At 37.4% G+C, this 22,978-nt stretch overlaps 1 protein-coding gene across 6 annotated transcripts in view; it reads right to left on the reverse strand.

Moving 5' to 3' along the window:
- MFSD14B (major facilitator superfamily domain containing 14B) overlaps positions 1 to 22,978 on the reverse strand; it is a 184,973-nt gene that overhangs the window by 34,691 nt on the left and 127,304 nt on the right. For 5 of the 6 annotated variants that reach the window (XM_045188073.3, XM_045188070.3, XM_053920617.2 and 2 more), the window contains 5 exons: positions 20,720 to 20,791; positions 19,221 to 19,333; positions 11,306 to 11,403; positions 9,136 to 9,278; positions 6,656 to 8,434 (listed from right to left, as the gene is read on the reverse strand). In XM_045188073.3, the coding sequence (XP_045044008.1) occupies positions 8,189 to 8,434; positions 9,136 to 9,278; positions 11,306 to 11,403; positions 19,221 to 19,333; positions 20,720 to 20,791 (672 nt within the window). In that variant the 3' untranslated portion in view covers positions 6,656 to 8,188. Of the gene's footprint in view, positions 1 to 6,655; positions 8,435 to 9,135; positions 9,279 to 11,305; positions 11,404 to 19,220; positions 19,334 to 20,719; positions 20,792 to 22,978 lie in introns of those variants that run through there. The other variant, XM_053920618.2, reaches the window with a different exon arrangement.

Raw genomic sequence — 22,978 nt, forward strand, 5'->3', positions numbered from 1 at the left:
GAGCTTCCTGGACTTCCTGGAAGTCTATTTCCTTTGCCAGACTGGGGAAGTTCTCCTTAATGATTTTTTCAAATGTTTTCAACTTCTTGCTATTCCTCTTCTGGCACCCCTATGATTCAGATGTTGGAAAGTTTAAAGTTGTCCTGGAGGTTCCTAAGTCTCTCCTCATTGTTTGAATTCTTGTTTTTTCATTCTGTTCTGATTGACTGTTTATTTCTTCCTTCTGGTCCAAATCATTGATTTGAGTCCCGGTTTCCTTCCCTTCCCTGTTGGTTCCCTGTATATTTTCCTTTATTTCACTTTTCATAGTCTTCACTTCTTCTTCTATTTTGTGACCATACTCAGCCAATTCTGTGAGCAGCCTGATTACCAGTATTTTGAATTCTGTATCTGATAGGTTGCCTATCTCTTCCTTACTTAGTTTTACTTTTGGAGTTTTGACCTCTTCTTTCATTTTGGCCACATTTCTTTGTCTCAGCGCAGCTGTTACACTGTAAGTGTATTTGCCAGGGCGCGGCGACCCTCTTTGCTGTGTTGTGGCGCTGAATATGGGGGAGGGGTCTGAGAAGGAACAATGTCACTTGCTTAGCTCTTGTCCCTGCTACCTACAAGCAAATTGGGCCCTTCTGGTGTTGATTCCCAGGTGGGTGGGTTTGTATATGTTCTAGGACTCTGTGGGTCTCTCCAGTGAACTCTCCCATAATGCTAGGAGTTTCTCCCTCCATAGCAACCCCACAGGGTCTTACAACAGAGATTTTGAGTCTTGTTTCTCGCACTGGGGACTTTGTTTGCACAGTCTGTCTTGCTCCCCCGTTGTTCCTCCTGGTTTCTCTGCATGCTAATATAGGACCACTAGCCACTGCCTTGCCTGCCACGTTGCCAGCATGCCTCACTGCACTTACTCTCCACTCAGGCTGTCCAACTCCACTCCTCCTACCAGTCTAGATGAGTATTTCTTCAACTTCTTGGTTGTTGGACTTCCATACAGTTCAATTTTCTGTCAGTTCTGGTTGTTTTTTGTTTTTAAATTTGTTATTGTCCTTTTTTGTTGTGCAAGGAGGCAAAGTATTCACCCACACTTCCATCTTGGTTGGAAGTCCCCTCACTGTTATTTCAAATAAGTTTTTAATTTCTTGTTCTTCCCCTCCTCCTCTGGCATCCCAATGATTTGGATATTGGCATGTTTGGAAATGCCACAGAGTCTTCCTATACTATCCACGTATTTTTGAATTCTTGTATCTTCTTTCTGTTCTTGTTGAATGTTTCATTCTTCCTTATGTTCCAAATTGTTGATTTGAATCCCAGCTTCCTTCCTTTCATGGTTGCTTCCCTGCAGATTTTTCATTTTACTTAATTTAACCATCATTTCTTCCTTTATGTTGCTGCCATACACAATGATTCTTTTGAGCATCCTGATCACCAGTGTTTTGACCTCTGCATCTGATAGGTTTGCTATCTCCATTTCCTTTAGTTATTTTGGGGGGTTTTGTTCTGTTCTTTCATTTGGGCCATATTTTTTCTCCTCAATTTGGCAGCCTCCCCATGTTTGTTTCTGTGTATTAGATAGAGCTCTTTTGCATCCTACCTCTTGGGTGGAAGGGTGGGTAAAAGGCACATGTCTAGATGAATGTGGCTTCTTTAAGTCTTTTGGTTGTTAGACTTCCACACAGTTTGATTTTCTGACAGTTCTGGGTGTTATTTGTTTTGAGATGTAGTTGTAATTATTTTTGTGGTTGTGTGAGGAGGCGAAGCTTGTCTACCTGCACCTCCATCTTGAGTGGAAGTCATAAATAGAATTTTTATTTACTTTTTTCAATTGTTCATTGGTAGAATACAGAAATGTAATTTTTCCCCATTTAAATACAACTGTGCCATGAGACTTTCATGGTACTTATCTGTAACCATTGTTTTAAATTTTCTAAGCGTTTAAACTTCAGCTATTTCAAGTATTTTAACTATATAATTTTATACAAAGAATTTGAATCAAGATAAAGAAGTTAAAACAAGCAAAGACGTAAAAACCCTAAAGGATGGGGATCTAATAGGATGTAGTACCTGCTTTGCATGAGATGATACATAATGTGTCTCTCAAAGCTAGAATACAAGGGTTTGGGATTCAAAGGAGAAAGTGGAGTGAAGGCTACTGTTGCCATTACACCTACTAACCCATCTCTGCAACTTTGACAGCTTGTAGTGCAAGATGTGTAGGTAATACTGCCAAAAAGTGAAACTATGGTTTCATTGCACCAAAAGATTAAATTGCCACCCAGCTTCCTCAGGGACTGAGGCAAATGGGTTTCTGCCCGTCAGTGGGGAAAAGAAGGCCATGTGTGGAACTCAGTGGATTCTCTGAGGCACCTCTTAGTACTATGAGGCTTAGTAGAAAAGTTAGTGAAAAACTATAGATATAAAAAACAAAAAACAACAAATAGGACAGGGCTACTGAGGATTCAGATCCTTTAGGAATGAAGAGCTACATTATATCACCTATCAGATAGAATCTCAACAAGCTGAGGTTCTGGTGAACGCCAAGGAAATATAGAATAGGTAGAGGCAGAAGATAAAGCCACATAACCAGTCACAGAAAAAGAGTACAGAGCAGTTGCATACATATCTCCTCCTTTTTGCTGGTTTGTGTGTAATTGTACAAAGTAAACATTATCTTTTCTTTCCTCCTTATCACATTATCCAAGTTTTCTTGGAGGCTAATTTTATCTTTTTGGAAGAGAATTTTCAGATAACATGGTCCAGTGATAGATACCTGACCGCTAAGATTTTGCATCTTCTAATTTTGCAGAGGGTAGGAGCATCATGGGTATATAAGATAGTTACATCTCATTATATAGAAAATGGAGTTCATTGGTGGCTGCACACAAGCTCACATGTGTAGCAAGTGTTGATAGGGTCAGTGACTCAGTACTGTCTCTCAGGTTGCAACCTCCCCTTTACAGGCTTTGCCAGCTGGCTCTGTCTTAGGAAAGGGTGCTAGGAGGGAACTGCTCACTGAAGAGGAAGAGGAGGGACTAACTCAACTATCTGCTTCTTATTTTTAACAGCTCCATTCTAGCAATGCTTCTTCTCACTGGCAGTGATAATTCCTTCCCATACCAGCAGCTGAACCCAGTTTGTAGTTTTTCCACTGTGTGCAGAACCAGGTACACTGTGCCAGGGCCAGGCACCACCCCCAGAGACCTTACCTTCAAGCCAAGAAACACCACCATTGGCTAGCTGGCAGCACTTCATCAAAAGTCTGAAGCCCAACTACAGATTCTGTGACCCTCCCCCAAATTCTGTATTTTAATAACTCAAATGTGTAGCCTTTGTTCCCTCAATCCAGAGAATGTTGTACTTGTTAGCCCCATGATACCTTGGAACACTAGTTCTCAACTGTGGTCCTAGGACCAGCAACACCATTATCTCCTGGGATCTGGTTAAAAATGCAGATCCTACAGCACCACCCAAACTGCTGAGTCAGTAAGTGATGATGTGACCAGGAAGCTGTGTTTAACATGCCCTCCAATTGAACCTGATGTATACTGAAGTTTGAGAACCATTGCCTTGGAGCTCTCTTGCTTTACTCTTTCAATTGTCTAGTTAACAGTATAGTACACTATTCTTTATATTAAGTTCTCTGTTTAAAGTGTTGTTGTGGGACACTTGACTAATATAGTAGAATTTTAGCAATTGTTTAAAGAGGTATCAACACCAATCCTTCCAGAAAATAGAAGGGAACATTTCCCAACTCATTCTATGAGGTCAGCATTACCAAAACCAGAGAAAGACATCATAAGGAAAGACTAACGTCCCTTATAAATATAGAAGCAAAAATCTTAAAAAGAATTAGTGTATTGAATCCAACAACATATTAAAAGGATTACATACCATGACCAAATAGTATTTATCCAAGTAATGAATGCAAGGGTGAATCACCAAATGAAAATCAACCAATGTGACAGAATTATATACCATGTTAACAAAGAAAAAAAAACCCACAATCATCTCAACTGGTGCAAAAAAAGCATCTGACAGAATCCAACACCCGTTCATGATTAAAACACACACACACACACACACACACACACACACACCGAACCACAATCGCAGGGAACTTCTTACAACCTGATAAAGATATGACACCAAATGCACAAGTAACAAAAGAAAAAAATTGGTAAGTTGAATTTTTGTACATGAAAGAATATTATCAAGAAAGTTAAAAGACAATCCACAGAATGGGGAGAAAATATTTGCAAATCATATATCTGATAAGAATCTATCATCCAGAATAAAGAACTCTTACAGCCCTGGCTGGTGTAGCTCAAAGGACTGAGTGAGGGCTGTAAACCAAAGGGTTGCCGGTTCGATTCCCAGTCAGGGTACATGCCTGGGTTGTGGGCCCAGGTCCCCAGTTGGGGTTACATGAGAGGCAATCACACAATGATATTTCTCTCCCTTTCTCCCTCCCTCCCTTCCCCTCTCTCTAAAAATAATCTTAAAAAATAAAAAAGTAGAAAAAAATAAAAAAAAGAACTCTTACAACTCAACAACAAACATCCCAATCAAAAATGGGCAGAAGACTTGTAGACATTTCTTTGAAGAAAATACACAAACAGCAAACAAGTACCTGAAAAAGTACTCAGCATCCTTAGTCATTAGGAAAATGCTAGTCACAACCACAATGAGTATGACTTTAAACCTACTAGAATATCTATAAACAACAACAAAACAGAAAATAACCAAGTGTTGGCAAGCATATGAGAAAATTCAGCCTTCCTACGTTACTGATGGGAATGTTAAATGTGCACCTGCTGTGAAAAATTGACAATCCTTCAAATGGTTAAATGTAGCATTCTCACATAGCCAGCAATTCCATTTACAGGTGTAAACCTAGGAGGAATTAAAAACATGTTCACACAGGACAAGAAAGTTCATAGCAGCATTATTAATGATAGCTTAAAAGTGGAAACAACCCAAATGTTCATTGACATTTAAATGATAAATTATCAATTGATAAATGAATAAAGAAAATGTAGTATATACATACAATGGCATATTATTCAGCCTTAAAAAGGAATAAAATTTGACATGATATAATGTAGATGAACACTGAAAACATGCTGAGTGAAGAAGCCTGACACAAAAGGTTACACATATTATATGATTCCATTATATGAAATGTCCAGAATAAGCAAATCCATAGGCAGAAAGCATAGTATTCATTGCCAGGCGATGGGGATGCAGCTATTGATGGTGATTGCTAATGGGTATGGGGTTTCTTTTTTGAAATGATAGAATTCCTCTGGAATCAGATAGTGCTAATAGCTGCACCACCATGTGAAAAAGCTAAAAAGCAGTGAATAATACACTTTGGAATGGTTAAAATGGTGAACTTTATCTCAATTAAAAAAACTTACCTAATTAAAAAAAATAATGCCATTTGTTATAGTGGGTAAAGAAACCACAATTTTGATAAGCAGTGGTAAAGAACAAAGATTCTATCATACCGTTCTAAAAATACTGGCAAACTATACATTTTAATCATTTTAAAGAAGTTCTATGGCATTAAGTACAAATTGTTGTGCAACCATCCTCACCATCCATTTTCAGAACTTTTCTCATCTGTCCTGGCTGGTGTGGCTCAGTGGACTGAGTGCCAGACCACAAACCAGGAGGGGTTGCTGGTTCGATTCCTGGTTGGGGCACATACTTCAGTTGTGGGCTGGGTCTCCAGTGGGGGGCGCCTGAGAGGCGATCGCATGTTGATGTTTCTGTCCCTCTTTTTCTCCCCCGCTTTCCCTTTCTAAAAATAAATAAATAAAATCTTTTTTAAAAAGTACTTTTTCTCATCTTACCAAACCGAAACTCTACCCAATAAATAACTTCCCACTCACCCTTTCCCCTAGTCCTGGAAACCACTATTGTACTTTGTGTCTGACGAATTTCACTACATACTTCATAAAAGTGGAATCATACAGAATTTGTCCTCTTGTGATGGTTTAGTTCACTTAGCATAATGTCTTCAATGTTCACCCATGTTTTATGTAGCACATATCAATCAGGATTTCCTTCCTTTCTAAGGCTGAATAATATTCCACATTTTATGTATATACCATATTTTTTTATTCATTCACATAACAATGGACATTTGGGTTGCTTCCACCTTTTGGTTATTGTGAATAATGCTACTAATCAAAACAGGTGTATAAATATGTGTCCCTGCTTTTTCATTTTTTTATCTTCACCTGAGGACACCTTTTCATTGCCTTTGAGAGAGAGAGAGAGAGAAAGAAAGAGAGAGTAAAACATTGATGTGAGAAACATTGACTGGTTGCCCTCTCATATGCGCCAACTAACTAGGTATGCTCCCTGACCAGGAATTCAACTCATGAACTTTTGGTCTACAGGACAATACTCCAACCAACTGAGCTACACTGGCCAGGACAATGTGTCCCTGCTTCTTAAAAAAGATAAAGAAAGGTTATGATCTGTTATTAAAGGGAGAATTTTTGAAGGAAGTTTGCTAAAAATTAAACTTTTTGAAAATGCATATACATTTTGCATTAGCTTAAGGATTAGCAATTTATTTTAGTTGAAAGCCACTGAAAAGAGAACCCAAAGATCAATACTATTTGTTTAAAAAAAAAAAAAACAAGAATCATAGATGTATCCATTATAAATTTATTATGCATTAGGAAGCTTAACTTAAAAACCAACAACACAGTAAAAAGATATATCACTTCTGTTCATAGCAGAATTGGTTTCAAAATATATTTTCTTTTAAATGTATTCAGTCAGTACATAATCCTTTATAAAAGTTGTATATATATAATTTTTCTGTCAACACCTTCATTATATTTATAAACACAAGATTTATACAGCGCTCCATCAAGAAAATTTAAAACTTCTTACAAATATCTACATATATTTCAAACCTATAAAACTTTCAAAGGAGTGCTATGTTAAAGGTAGGCCCTATTGAATGGTTCATTTATTGGTTCAGCAAAATGCATTTACATCTGTAAAGTTTTCTTTGTCCTTAAAACATCTCAAAAAATTAGCAAGACACTTATTGTGAAACTGAACTTCCTAAACCATCGTATTTTAGAAACAAATTTGATATACACATTCCCATGAGATTCAAAAGTCAGATAAACTGATGGAAATAAAGATCTAATGAAAACAAATGCATACTACACAGAGCAGTTAAGGCAGGGGTGTGATAATGAGAAAAATTGAGAAGGACCCAGGAGATGTGGGAAGGAACAAATAATAATGAATTATATGAGTCTGAACTTGGATATAAAGTCCACTGGTATCCAGTTATTAATGCTCATCCTCACTTAGGAATGTTTACATTGTTGAAAACATTCTTAGAAGCACCTTCCAATAGAAGCACCCTCTGATTTCTATGTTGCTACCAGAATGTTTGATGTGTGTTTTCTTCTGTAAAATCACCTTTGGATATGACCAAGACACTAGGTTGAGGAATCTGAATTGCTGTTTCTTAATAACTTAAATTTATAAGAAAAATTTTCTTCACTGGTAAAGAACATCACTGACCAATATTATTAATATTCAGAGGTGTATATGATGAATTTCATTCTAGCCAACAATATTAAGAAGAGACGAGGAAAAGAGATTAAGACTAGGTTTTTGTTTGACCTTCAAACAAAGGCAATAGATCCCTGATACTGAATCTACATGCAGCCACTCAAACACTAATGGGCTAAGTGGGCACTTTTCAGAGAAACAGAAAGGAAGAAAATCAGAAGGGATTCTTTACCGTAAATCTGGCCAGAGATGAGAGGACCAAAAAAATCCTACAATTCTACTGAAAAGGACATGGAAAACTGCTGTCACTCTTAATCTGGAGGTATTAAAGGAAAGCCATCCTTTTTAGCAGATATGACGTTTTCTATTTGATTTTCAAAGTCTGGACTCCAGATAACTTTGAGAGTTGCAATTGTTTGCGGCAATGTATTTCAAATTTTAACTTGTTCTAGGTACAAACAGAAAGAAAAAGAATGGAAGAAACAGGAGGAGGAAGAAGAGGGAGGCAAAAGTTACTTATCAAACTTGGCCCTAGAGGATGCCACTAGCATCTCCTCCAGCACCAAAATGTCTGCATGTGGTGTGGCTCCCCAACAACTTCAGAGAGGTGGTATCCGCAGAATTTCCTTTTCTGTCAAGTTTATAGTTCAGTGCACTGACTCCCAGGCTCCTTGAAGGAAGTGAGCTCCCAGATGCTGCTGTCTTGCAGCAGTGGCTCAATGTCCTCATCACTGACCGGTTCTGGGGTGTTGGTCAGGTTGCCGCTAATGTTGTTGCTATGTTTTTTAATTCCATTACTGTATTCAGGGATGAATAAGGCAACCAGAAAAGACATAAGAACTATACAAGCCCCAAATAAAAATGGTGGGCCTGGGATGACAGCTCCCTAAAGTGTGTGGGAAACAAATGGAGATGAAGAATTTGGTTAGTCTTTTCAATGCAAAATTAGTTCTGTATGACCAAAAAAACCCCGTACCACCTCAAAGTGAATCATTTTCTCTTGAGCAAATGTTTCATTAAGTGTCAAGGCAAATTTTCCTTCAGCCTAGAGTTTGGAATATGATAATTAATTACTGATTTTTTACCACTTCTCAATAATTTAATTAAACCCATAAGTAACAGTTGGTTATTTCTAATTTTATCCTATAACCTCAGATCATGCATTCTGTACATAAACATTAATCCAATTTTGTACAGAAATCTGTATGAAATATTGCTTAGAAGGAAGGGGGAAAGAAATAATAAATAAATAATAGGAAAAGAACTCTAGTTCAATTTCAACTTGGAATTATATGTCATTTTATATTTTATTTAGTCTGGGCTTTACCAGAAGACAGCATTCTGATCAGAGTTACTGTGTAAGTGAGAACAGAATCTGAACATAGTTAAAACAAATCTTTTATATAAGATATTAAATCACTGAAATGATCCTTCCCCAATCCCAGGAAGCACTTAACAAAGCACTCACTACTGTCAGATATAACAGTAATATTACACAAATAAGGACTCTCTCCAAATTTAAGGTCAGAAGATTTTACTACAGTCACACATAACATTGTTATAAAACTAGATTTATCAACAAATTACCTGTAGAGCAGCATTGTTAGAATTCAATTCTGGTTCCAACTCAGTCAGTTCCACATGAAACATGTAGAATATGAAGCCATACAGTGCTGGTCCCAGGCCATTACATAGTCCTCTTATTCCAGTTATGATCCCCTGAGCAACTCCTAAATCCAAACAAACAAGGAAGCCAGTCTTCTCCCGACAAGTATCTCAAGACTGGGACTTAACCTAAGTTTCTTACAAACTAAGATATACTGACTCAATGGAATGGAGTACTCCATGCTAAGGAAAGGAGGTTAGGGATTTTACCCATTATATTTCCATTCATTGAACAAATCTATTTTTGGTTTTACCATGTCCTTTTAATGTTATCACTCTGGGCCCTAACATCCACTGTCATCACATCACAGTGATGTTTCTAAAACCCATTAAGGGCTGAACTCCCCCCATAAAGCTAGATATTCCTATAAATGGGGAATAATAAAATGAAAAACTTTAATATTATCCATTTACAGACAATTTCCACTTTTTTGGTAGATTAAGATTTTTCCTGTTCTACTTATCTAATGGTGCTTTTATAATGAAAATCTGTCTTTTGATTCTTGTAGCCCTGTCCATGTGAGTTCACTACAGTCCTGATGCTGTGTGGTCCCAGCCCCTCTGGGCAGACTCTGTTCCTTAAGGTGAGCTCCTCATCTCTGATGTATCTTTCTGCAGACCTGCACTTAAAAATCCTGTAAGTGCCCATTTCTAGATATATCTGATTTCCAACATGGCAGGTAAAAAATTAGCTTGAACTGTATGAAATGCATATTTCTGTAGGTTAAAGATGGTCAAAGATAATTCAACCTAATACCATGTGCAGTAATAATTTTGTATGCAGACATTTAGAAACACCTTTATTAATATATATATAAGCATAAAAAGAGCCAAAGAGAATTTATGACAGGAAAACAGGACTGTGTCTGTCAGGCATCAAGCATACCCATCTTCAGATGGCACACCTTCACCACTTCAGTCCCAACACCTCTCCAGGGATGTGCAGCCAGCAGAGTTACCATGGCCAGGGACACAGGATTTGTGGTCAAGTGAAACTACTCTAAAATGTGGATGTGAATAAAATAGCTAATTTCTGATACGGAAACATAGGTGCCATAAATACACTATTTTTTCCTATAGTTTTTAATTGAAACTTTTTAAGTTTAATCTTCCCTGTATTTTTTTCCATTACCATTTAGTTCCCTTATATCCCCCACTCCCCTGCAATCACCACACTTCTCCATGAGTCCCCTTTCTTTTTTGCTCAATACATCAATCCCTCCGCTCCTAGCTGTCATCCTGTTTTCCATCTATGAGTCTGTCCCAATTTTCCTTGTTAGTTCAGTTTGTTCATTACATTCCATATATGAGTGAAATTGCATGGTATTTGTCTTTCTCTGATTGGCTTATTTCACTTAGCATAACATTCTCCAGGTTTATCCATATTATTGAAACTTTCTAAAGGGCACTAATCCACTTAAATTTTCTTTCTAAAATTTACTACTTCCTGACCACAGTAAGATGAGTCATTTAAAGATGACAATGGAAAAGGATTAATTCTGGTAGTAGGAACTGCATGATGGGGAAACCAGAGACACAAGAAAGGTGAAGGAAGAGTCTATACACTTCTCTCCACATAGTCACCTTAACTTTATCTCTCACTCTGCACCCAATTATCAACAACTACACAGATTAATTTTTTTCCTTATCCTCTCAAAGAATCATTTCCTAAATTAAGCAAATGAACTTAGATTCCACACTAAAGAAATGTTAGTGACTACAATGACTAAATCAAGAGCTCATTGTTTTACTAACTAGTCATTATTTAATAGACATCTGTTAAAATATGATTATAGCCTAGTTAATTTGATGGCATCACACTAAAGAGAAATCAAAAACCAAAAGGCAAAAACAGTTCTATATGTAATTCTTGGTATTCTCAACTGTTGAGCCCACATTTTAAAAACATGAGTATAAGGTGAAGGAAACATGAGAGCAGGAAGGAAAACAGAACCTTCCTATTTGTAGAAGTAAATAGGTATAATCATTGAGAAGGGACCACATGGATGTGAAGACAGGCTCAGAGAGGCTCATGTTTCTGGCAGGTATGTCTCAACTGAGGAGGAAAGCAGACAGGTGACAGTGACCTCACCTTGCTGATCTGACTCTGCATTCTGAGAGACGAGGGCACTGACTGCCGGAAACGTGATACTGGACATGGCGGCCACCGTCCCCGCTGCCCACATCATCCTGCAATGACATCACAGGCTGCAATCAGATGACAAGCTAAGCCCCAAGGAGCCTGATGCTCAGACTACAATCAGCAGTGAAAGCACAAAATACTTTTCCTCATGTTAAGTTACATTTAATTTTTCCTCTTTAATAATGGATATTTTTAAACCTGGAAAGTGGTAGGTCACCCTGTTACTATTGGTCACTTCAAAGGCTGGGAAAGTTTCATTTATTTTATTTTACTGCCTTCCAAATCTGTTCTTCTTGACTTCCTTATGGCCACCTTGATATGTAAGCTAATTCAATGAAATTCAAAAAGATTTCTTGTTTCTATAAACATCACATTTCCCCCACCAATTTTCCACTTTTTCTTTGTACTTCTCAAAGGCTCCCCTTCACATTGTCTTTGAGCCACTCATTTTCTACCCCTCAACAAAGCATCCTGTGTTACCAATGGGGAAAAAACCCAGAAACCTGAAGTGCAGGATGTTATCCTGCAGACTTCCAAGCCTGCTTCCTTTAGAGCAGGGGTGTCAAACTCATTTTCACTGGAGCCACATTAGCCTCCCAGCTGCCTTCAAAAGGGGCTGAAATAATTTCAGGACTGTATACATTTAACTACTCTTTAACTGTTAAGGAGTTGAAATTACATTCGGCCCTTTTATTATTATTTTTTAATTACTTTATTGGTGTTCAAATACAGTCGTCTGCATTTTCTCACCACTCCCCCCACCTCAGCCAAACCCACCTCTCTCCCTTGCTTCCACCATCCCGCTTGGTTTTGTCCATGTGTCCTTTATACTTGTTCCTGAAAACCCTTCTCCATAATGTCCCCTCCCCCTCCTCTCTGGCTATTGTTAGATTGTTCTTAACTTCAATGTCTCTAGTTATATTTTGTTTGCTTTTTTCTTCTGTTGATTATGCTCCAGTTAAAGGTGAGATCATAAAGTATTTGCACCTTACTGCCTGGCTAATTTCACTTAGCATAATGTTCTCCAGTTCCATCCATACTGTTGCAAAGGGGAGCTCCTTCTTTCTCTCTGCTGCATAGAATTCCATTGTGCAAATTTACCATTGTTTTTTGATTCACTCATTTGCTGATGGGCACTTAGGTTGCTTCTAGCACTTGGCAATTGTAAATAGTGCTGCTATAAACATTGGGGTGCATAGGTTCCTTTAAATTAGTGTTCAGGGCTCTTAGGGTATAATCCCAGCAGCGGAATTGCTGGGTCAAAGGGCAGTTCCATTTTTAGTTTTCTTTCTTTTTTTTTTTTAATTGTTATTCAATTACAGTTGTATGCCTTTTCTCCCCTTCCCTCCCCCCCACCCCAGCTGAACCCACCTCCCTCCCCCACCCCTACCATCCCCCCCCGATTTTGTCCATGTGTCCTTTATAATAGTTCCTGCAATCCCCTCTTCCCACTGTCCCCACCCCACTCCCCCCTGGCCACTGCTAGACTGTTGCCAACCTCAATGTCTGCATTTTTAGTTTTATGAGGAAATTCCGTATGTTTTCCCCAGTGGCTGCACCAGTGTCCATTCCCATGAACAATGTACTAGGGTTCCCTTTTCTCTGCATCCTCTCCAACACTTGTTTGTTGATTGGTTTATGATGGCCATTCTGACCAGTGTAAGGTGGTATCTCACTGTGGTTTTAATTTGCATCTCCCTGATGGCTAGTAATGCTGAGCATCTTTTCATAGGTCTCTGGGCCCTCTGTATGTCCGCCTTGGATAGTGTCTATTTAAGACTTATGCCCATTTTTTAAGTGGGTTTTTTGTCTTCCTGTAGTAGAGTTGTATGAATTCTGTATATATTTTGGAGATGAATCAGTCGTCCGAGGTATCATTGCCAAATATCTTTTTTTCATATAGTTGGTTCTCTTTTCTTTAATGCTGTTTTCTTTAGCCATGTAAAAGCTCTTTAATTTAAAAAAAAAAAAAAAAAGCTCTTTAATTTAATGAGGTCCCATTTGTTTATTCTTTCCTTTATGCCCCTTGCTTTAGGGGACCTGTCTATGAGAATGTTGGTGCTTGGGATGGCTGAGATTTTCCTGCCAATGTTTTCCTCTAGGACTTTTATGGTGTTACAACTTATATTTAAGTCTTTTCTCCATCTTGAATTTATTTTTGTGTATGGTGTAAGCTGGTGATCGAGTTTCATTTTTTTACATGTAGATGTCCATATCTCCCAACACCATTTGTTGAAGAGGCTATTTTTGTTCCACTTTATGCTCCTGCCTCCTTTGTCAAATATTAATTGAACATAGAGACTTGGGTTTATTTCCGGGCTCTCAGTTCTGTTCCATTGGTCTATGTGCCTGTTTTTATGCCAGTACCAGGCTGTTCTGATTACAGTAGCCTTATAATACACATTGATATCAGGTATTGTGATCCCTCCTGCTTTGTTCTTCTTTCTCAAAATTTCTACAGCTATTTGGGGCCGTTTATGGCTCCATATAAATTTCTGAAATGTTTGTCCTAAATCTGTGAAATGTCATTGGTACATTAATAGGGATTGCATTGAATCTATAAATCGCTTTGGGTAGTATGGCCATTTTGATGATGTTAATTCTTCCAATCCATGAGCACGGTACATGTTTCCATTTGTTTGTGTCTTCCTTAATTTCTCTCCAGTGTTGTGTAGTTTCCTGAGTATAGTTCTTTTACCTCCTTGGTTAGGTTTATTCCTAGGTACTTTATTTTTCTTGTTGCTATATCAAATGGGATTTTTCCCCTGATTTCTGTTTCTGACATTTCATTTTTGATATACAAAAATGCCTTTGATTTCTGAGTATTGACTTTGTATCCAGCTGTTTTGCCAAATTGATTCATTAGGTCAATTAGTTTTTTGGTGGAGTCTATAGGATTTTGTATGTACACTTTCATGTCATCGGCAAAAAATTACAGTTTTACTTCCTCCTTTCCAATTTGGATGACTTTTGTTTCCTTTTCTTGTCTGATTGCTGTGGCTGGACTTCCAGTAGTATGTTGAATAGGAATGGTGAAAGCAGGCATCCTTGTTTTCCTCCTGGTCTAAGTGGGAAAGCTCTAAGTTTTTGTCCATTGAGTATGATGTTGGCTGTAGGTCTCTCATACATAGCCCTTATTATGTTGAGGAATGCTCCCTCTATTCCCACTTTGTTGAGTGTTTTTATCATAAATGGGTGCTGTACTTTATAAAATGCTTTTTCCACATCTATGGATATGATCATATGGTTTCATCCTTCATCCTTGCACCCTTGGGATGAATTTTACTCCATCATGGTGTATGATCTTTTTAATGTATTGCTGGATGTGGTTTGCCAATATTTTCTTGAGGATTGTAGTATCTATGTTCATCAGGGATATTGGCCTGAAGTTTTCTTTGTTATGTCTTTATCTGGTTTTGGAATTAGGATGATGTTGGCTTCATAAAAAGAGTTTGGGAGTCTTCCATCTTCTTGAATTTTTTGGAATAATCTGTGGAGGATGTGGATTAACTCTTCCTTAAATGCTTTGTAGAATTCTGCTTTGAAACTCTCTGGTCCAGGGCTGTGTGTGTCAGAAGCCTTTTGATTAATGTTCCCATTTCATCAGCTGTTATTGGTGTGTTCAGGCTTTCTGCTGCTTCTTTATTGAGTTTTGGAAGGTCATATTTTTCTAGAAATTTGTCCATTTCACCTAGGTTTTCAAGTGTTTTGGCATATACCTCTTCGTATTTCTTACAATCTTTTTTATTTCCGTGGCATCAGTTGTCTTCTCTCCTCTTTCATTTCTGATTGTGTTTATTTGGGTCCTCTCTCTTTTATTCTTGATGAGTCTGCTTAAAGACTTGTCCATTTTGTTTATCTTCTTGAAGAACCAGGTCTTGGATTTATTGATCCTTAGAATTGTGCTTTTAGTCTCTATGTCATTTAATTCTTCTCTGATCTTGGTGATTTCCTTCCTTCTACTTCCTTTGGGCTGTCTTTGTTCTTGTTCTTCAAGTTCTTGTATGTATAGGGTTAGGTCCTTTATTTGAAATGTTTCTATCTTTTTTAGGTAGGCTACGTAGTCCTGTATCCCTATGAACTTACCTCTCAGGACTGCCTTCAAAGTGTCCCATAAGTTTTGGATTGTTGTGAGTTCATTTTCGTTTGTTTTCAGAAACTTTTTGATTTCTTCCCTAATCTCATTCTTGACCCATTCATTGTTTAATAGCATGCTATTCAGTCTCCATCATTTCGAGTGTTTCAGGCTTTTTTTCTTTGAGGTTTCTAGTTTCAGTCCCTTATGGTCAAAGAAAATGCTTGATATGATTTCAATTTTCTTGAATTTGCTGAGGCTTGTTTTGTGTCCTAGCATGTGATCTGTCTTTGAAAATGTTCCATGTGTATTTGAATAGAATGTGTATTTTGCTTCTTTGGGATGAAAGGCCATATATATATTTTGTTTGGAAGATCTGTCCATTTGTGACAGCGGGGTGTTATAATCCCCTAGTATAATTGTGTTGGTGTCAATATCTTTCTTGAAGTCCTCCAAGATTTTCTTTATGTATTTGGGTGCTGCTATGTTGGGAGCATATATCTTTACAATGTTAATGTCTTCTTGATGGATTCTTCCCTTGAGTATTATAAAGTGACCTTCTGGGTCTCTTTTTATGGCTGTTTTTTTGAAGTCTATTTTGTGTGATATGAGTATTGCTACCCCAGCTTTTTTTTTCCCCTGTCCATTTGCTTGGAATATTTGTTTCCAGCCCTTCTTTTTCAGTCTGTGTAGGTCTTTTGTTCTGAGCTGGGTCTCCTGAATGCAGTATATGCATGGCTCACGTTTTCTTATCCATTCTACTATTCTGTGTTTTGATTGGGGCATTTAATCCATTTACGTTTAAGGTTATTATTAATATGTACTTACTCTTTGCCATTTTTTTGTACCCATGTTCCTTTCCCTTTCATTGTTTTTCTTCCTGTTCTTAAAGCAAATCCATTAGCATCTTTTGCAGATCTGGTTTGGAGGAGGTATATTCTTTGAGGTTTCCATTTTAATTAAGAGCCCTTTTGGTTTTCATTACTTGGAATATTTCTTGCCATTCTCATCTGGCTTAGAGTGTGTCGATTGAGAATTCAGCTGCTAGTCTTATCGGGGCTCCCGTGTATATTACTTCCTGGGTTTTTTCTTGCTGCCTTTAAGATTCTCTCTTTGTCTTGGAATTTTGTCATTTTAATTATGATGTGTCTTGAAGTGGGTCTCTGTGGGTTCCTCTTGATTGGGACTCTCTGTGATTCCTGGATTTGTGTGACCTTTTCTCTCATTAAATTAGGGAAGTTTTCCATCATTACTTTTTTAAAATAGGTTTTCTATCCCTTGCTCTTCTTCTTCTTCTTCTTCTTCTGGTATTCCTATTATATGGATATTATTACATTTCATGTTGTCCTCCATTTCCCTTAACCCCTCTTTTCTTTCTGAGCCTGTTTTCCTTTTCTTGCTTATTCTGGGTGTTTTTTTCTACCTTGTCCTCCAGTTCGCTGATCCTATCCCTCTGCTTCATTGAGCCTGCCTTTGATTCCTTCTGTATTCTTCCATTCAGAAATTGTATTCTTCATTTCCTCTTGGCCCTTGTTGATAGTTTCCATTTCCTTTTTCATGTTTATGTAGTTTGAAGTGAGTTCATCATAGTTTCTCTGTAGTTATTTTGGTAATTCTCAGTGAACTCATTGAATTTCCTTATAACCACTGCTTTGAACTCAATATCTGATAGTTGACTTGCCTCTATTTCATTTAGCATTCTCTCATTTCCTTTCATTTGGGGATTGTTTCTTTGTCTTCCCATTGTTTGTGAGACTCTTCTTGTTAGCCTCTGCTTCTTAAATTAATCTGTTCGGACTCGCTGGGTTTATGGTGTGAACTTCTATGGTAGAATACCTGTGAGTTTCAATGGTGCAGTCTCCTTGATCTCCTGAGCTCTCTGGTCTTGGGCTGTGGTTTATATGGGCTCTTTGTATGTCTTTGCCTTTTGACTGTTGTTGGGTCTTTCTTTGGTGGGTCCTTACCTCCAGCTGGTTAACTGAGGGTCAGTCCATCCATCACATTTTGTATTCTGTTATGAAGGTGTGGGCAGGTTGTGTTGGAGCTGGTTTTTTTGTGTGTGTACGAGGTTTTGAGGCTTTTCTCTTTATCTTGTTCAGTTGTTTGTTGTGAGTAATTTCTCCACCCCTTAGTTGTATTTCCAGATAGGTCCTGGGTTGAGTTAGTGTGGCTTCCACTCCCTCCTTCACGTTCTTCTGTAGTTATCTGTTGGTGGTTCCTTTGTTGGTGGGTTTCCTCTTCCTGTCGATATTCTGGTGTTCATAGCTTTCACCTACTCATCAGAGTTTTCAGTGTCCTCTACAATATTTGGCCTCCAATCTTCATATATGCTGGGATACTACTGGCTCTGTTCCTCAGAAGGTTCGCTAGGTGTTTCACCCATGCGCACGGGGAAGTGGACTCCGTTCCCACCTATCTTGCTGCCATCTTCTGAACTGAGCTTTATATGCTGATCACAGGGCTTGGTCCTGGCTTCGTAAATGGATTTCAGACCCCCAAAGTGTTTTTTCTTAGTGATATTTTCCCAATCAGTGTGAAGGTGTACTCTGCAACAGTGATAGAAAGTAGCAGTTTTTTCAGGGCCTCCAGGGGACTACAGTGGTCCCGCCTTATCCACGGTTTCAGCTTCTGAGGTTTTTAATTACCCCAGTTCACCCTCATTGGGAAATATTACATGGAAAATTCCAGAAATAAACAATTCACATAAGTTTTAAAATGTGCACCATTCTGAGTAGTGCGATGAAATCCTAAGATATCTGGGTCCTGTACATTCAGCCTTTTGAAAGCAACCGTGAAGCTGATGTGGCCCCTGGTAAAAATGAGTTTGACACCCCTGCTTTAGACTTTTCTCCTTTTGTCAGTAAAAGGAACTTAAGTGTGTATCAATATTAGGCATAAATGTAAGGAATATGAATCCCCAAATGGACTTAAAACCGTGCTTGGCCAGATTTCCTTGAGGATGGCAAACATGCACATCCTTACTGAAAAGGAAAAAGGAAAGGTTAACAAAATCTTCTTACAATAGCATGAGTTTGACTGATTCATCTACTGAAACAAAGCTCATAGGACTGAAATCTTAAAGAACAAGAATTATCTCCTGACCTCTAAAGCATTTATAATTTCTGTAAATTATGCCATGTATGGAAAATGAGGACTAACTCTAATATTTGAAATAGAGATATGAACTCTGGTATTTGATAATCAGGCACACAGAGAAACTTGGCACTTAACAAAACAGCACTCAGGATTCCTTTTATTTCTTCTGATTCCAGGGCTTATCCTGACCTCGCTGTTTAAGGGAATATAATATGTAAGCTGTAACAACTGCCTCAGAGCACACATGATTTTGGAAGAGCTATTAGGATTAATCTAATTGAAATGCTTTATGTTATAAAGGTTACATCACTGCTCGAGGTCACTCAGCTAATTACAGCAATAAACCCGATCATTTTCCTTGACTTTTTGTTTTTTGAGTGATGTCCCTAAAAACTGACAAATGTGTTTAAAAGGTAGACATAAAATTTTTGAAGGGGTTGGAGGAGGAAGCATACACATTTCCTTAAGTAACAACTCAGTGAAAGACAATGAGGTAAAGACAATCTGTGCAAATAATCCTAAATTACACAGCTCCACCCTTCCCCAAATTGAGTCTATATAGTTTTTGAAATGTTGAACACATTAAACCAGTAAAATAACCCTTGCTTCCTTCACACCACACTCAACCAACTCAAGATCCTTTAAAAGATGTATCTTTCTGCTACTTTATGAGAATCCACAAAAGAGGCTTACCAGGCCTTAGATCCAAAACCATACCAAGCTAACTGGAACATCTGGAAACCCAAGCCAAGGAGGACGGTATTCTTATTCCCTAATGATCTCATCAAGATGGTAAGAAAGACTGTCTGCAAAGCAAAGGAGATACTCCTGAGAATCCACATGAACTCACAGATTTGATGCAGGCAGGCTCTGTCAGAGAAGCCCAATAATGGTAAACAGGGACCGCCTGGAAGACCATTTGGTACTAATATAGTTCTAAAGAGTTGGAACTTCAGCAGCTCTCTTACTGACCTGAGACTCAGTGCCTTCAGCCTCCTTCCCAAAAATCTGTTTTATCTGGTACTTTGCTAGCACTTTCCCAAAAAGGTAATCAGAGCCATTCACAAGTTATTGTGATTGAGAGGGACATGGCCTCAGTGTCTTCTGAGAAACACTAATCATTTAGTGAGTAACACCTACCACCACTGAATAGCAACCCCCTGCTGAATATTTACAGAATATGTATGATTTTGCTGGACGTTAGCAGTTTCACAAAGTTGGACTGATAAAAACTTGATTTAAATAAATATAGTCAGCTAAAAATCTAGTTGAGATAGCCTGAAAAGGTATAGGATAAAGGATGGGCTAATTGGCTAACTACAGTTAACATAAAAAAACCAAATCATGAGCAAGTTGGAAGTTTAACATAATTTATATTTGCTGATACAGTTTAACAACAACAAAAAAGCCCTTTGCCTTGGCACATTCCTATTATCCTTGCCAATTCTAGTATTTATGCAAAAACAGTTTAGCAGTCTTCTCATTTCTCCTCTACAGAAGAATGGTACCCTTGGACTAATTTACTTTAAAGCAGTAAGTAGCTGTTTTAGGGAAATAGCCTTTAGAAGTCCCATATGATATAGTGAATGCACCCCAAGTATATCAGTGAACTAAATTAAAGAACATATATCCTGCCTTTTGGGGTCCTATATTTATAAGAGATGAGGAAATTTTTAATGTTCTTTGCTTATACATATATTCTAATGCAATGATTTGCCATATTTCTTCAGTCCTGGGGATATCAGAGGTTGAACTGGTTGCTGATTTTCACTTCTGCTTTTCACTTCCACTTACTTCTCAACATTAAAATAATATTGACATATTCTCCTGGTTCAGTATACTTTTTGATATCTGCAGTTAGTTAAATTGTAGTCGGTAGTTATGAAAGCAAATTTTTGTTTGCTGAATGTACCCAGTAGAGGTAACAAGTATTCTAGAAAATACTGAAAGGTTGTATTAAATTACTCCCAAATCCCAATCTCAACATTCTATTGAAAATAGGATGGTTCTGAGGATCATATATATGTCAGTTTACTGAGTCTGCAATTGTACCATAGATATACCAGATGTTACCATGGCAGGGGAGGAGGTGGAACTAAGGCAGAACATTTCTTTGTAGCTTCCCGTTATTTAAGAACCTAGTTATTTAAGAATACGAATGTTAAAAAAGAAATTAGTAAAATGACACTCACCTGAGCCACAATAGACAGAATTCCTACCATAGCTATGAATGCTGCAATTTTAACAGATCCAAAACCTATGACCTGTGAAAATAGGGGGCAGGGTGGGGGGAGAAACTACTATTGTTAACACAGATATTATAAAAATAAGAAATATAGTATTCTAGTAAAGCTATAGGACTAAACAATTGAAAAAACTTCATAAAGCCTTGACAATGTCAGATTAAGGCAATGCTGAAAGCTGAACCTATTTAACTAGAAATTTATATCTAACTCTAATTTTTAAAAAAACAATACAAGCAGGCACAACTTAATTTAGCAGATATTTTAAAGATATTTTCTGTTATATGCCTAGCTATTGTTTCATATTCCTTCCCATCCCCAACCCACCAAAAAACAAATATGATGTTATCAAGCATTAGAAAAAATACAAAGAAAATGATCTAAATCTGACTTTTGATACAGAATTTGGAATTTACTCACTAGCAAATTCAGTGGCTCTCAGCTTGGCTGTACATTAAATCATGTGGTACAAAGAAGCAGAAAGAAGGGGAGAGCTGAGGGGAGCAATGAGATTCTGCAACCTGTTTGAGACCAAATGAATCATATTCTCTGGGCATATACAAAGGTATGTTTTGAAAAGCTTTCATGGTGATTCTAACAAGCAGCCAAAGTTAGCTGGCAAAGATTTCTAAGCCTCTTAACCTTAATATACCTCTGAAATGCCTAAAACTTTTAGTTTTAAATATCAAGTTTTTAAAAAGTTAAATTCTTTCCCCCTTCATTAAAATTCTATAAAATTCAGAAAAAGGACTTTAAATTTTTTAATGACATAGAATCTAAAAAGACAATAGCAAATATCAATGTACCTAAGAACTAGTTCTTTGAAAATATAAACAAAATTGACAAACTTCTAAGAAAAATAAAATATTTTATTTCACCTTCATTTCATCTTTTTCCAATACTCATTCACGTTTTTGTAGATCTGAGCTTCTGACCTATATAATTTTCTTTCTCCCCAAATAACTTATTTTACTATTTTTATTAATTTTTTTATTGTTGTTCAAGTAGTTTTCTTCCTCTCCCCCACCCCTCTCCATCACCCCAGTCCTCCCCACCTCCTTCCCCCATTTCCAGCCCACCTTGTTATTGTCCATATGTCCTTTATAATTGTTCCTGTTAAACCCTTCACCATTTTCCCCCATTATCCCCTCCCCTCTCCCCTCTGATCATTGTCAGCCTGTTCTCAAAAACTATGGTACATTTACACAATGGAAAATTGACAAACTTTTAGTCAGAATAACCAAAGGAAAAAGAGAACGGATTCACATAAATGAAACCAGACATGAAAGAGGAGATTTTACAACTGATACCACACAAATGTTTATAAGGGACTACAATAAACAATTATATGTCAACAAAGGCCAACCTAGAAGAAATGGATAAATTCCTAGAACCATATAATCTATTAACACAGAATCACAATGAAATAAAAAATCCAAACAGACTGATTACTAGCAAGGATCTTCAATCAGTAATCAAAAATCTCTCAAAAAACAAAAGTCTAGGACTAGATGGCTTGACTGGTAAATTCCATTAAACATTCAAAGAAGAATTAATACCAATCCTTCTCAAACTCTTCCAAAATACAGTACAGAGGAGAATTCTTCCAAACACATTTTACAGGGCTAGCATTATCCTGATACCAAAACCAGAGGATGCGACAAAAAAAGAAAATTACCACATATAGGATAATATCTGTGATGCAAAAATTTTCAACCAATTAGTAGCAAACTAAATTAACAGTACATTAAAAAAAACATATGCCATGATCAAGCAAGATTTATACCAGAAAGGAAAGGATGGATTATTCAACATCTGCAAATCAGTTAATGTTATACTGTATTAACAAAATGAAGATTCTTAACAAAAGGTCATATGATCATCTCAATAGAGGCAAAGCATTTTGTGAAATTCAATGTTCATTTATGATAAAAACACAATAAAGCAGGTATGCAGGGAAGGTACCCCAACATTATAAAGGTCATGTATGACAAGATCACAAAAACATCCACACAAACCCACACACAGCTTTTCCTCTAGGATCAGGAAAAAGACAAGGATGTCCACTCTTTCCACTTTTATTCAAAATAGTATTGAAATCCTGGCAGCAGCAAAGAGGCAAGAAAAAGAAAAAACAAAACAAAACCCATCCACATTGGATATGAAGAAGTAAAACTATCACTATCTGCAGATGACATAATAGTATAC

This window comes from Desmodus rotundus, chromosome 3 (assembly GCF_022682495.2).
Source record: "Desmodus rotundus isolate HL8 chromosome 3, HLdesRot8A.1, whole genome shotgun sequence".
NCBI classification, from domain to species: Eukaryota; Metazoa; Chordata; class Mammalia; order Chiroptera; family Phyllostomidae; genus Desmodus; species Desmodus rotundus.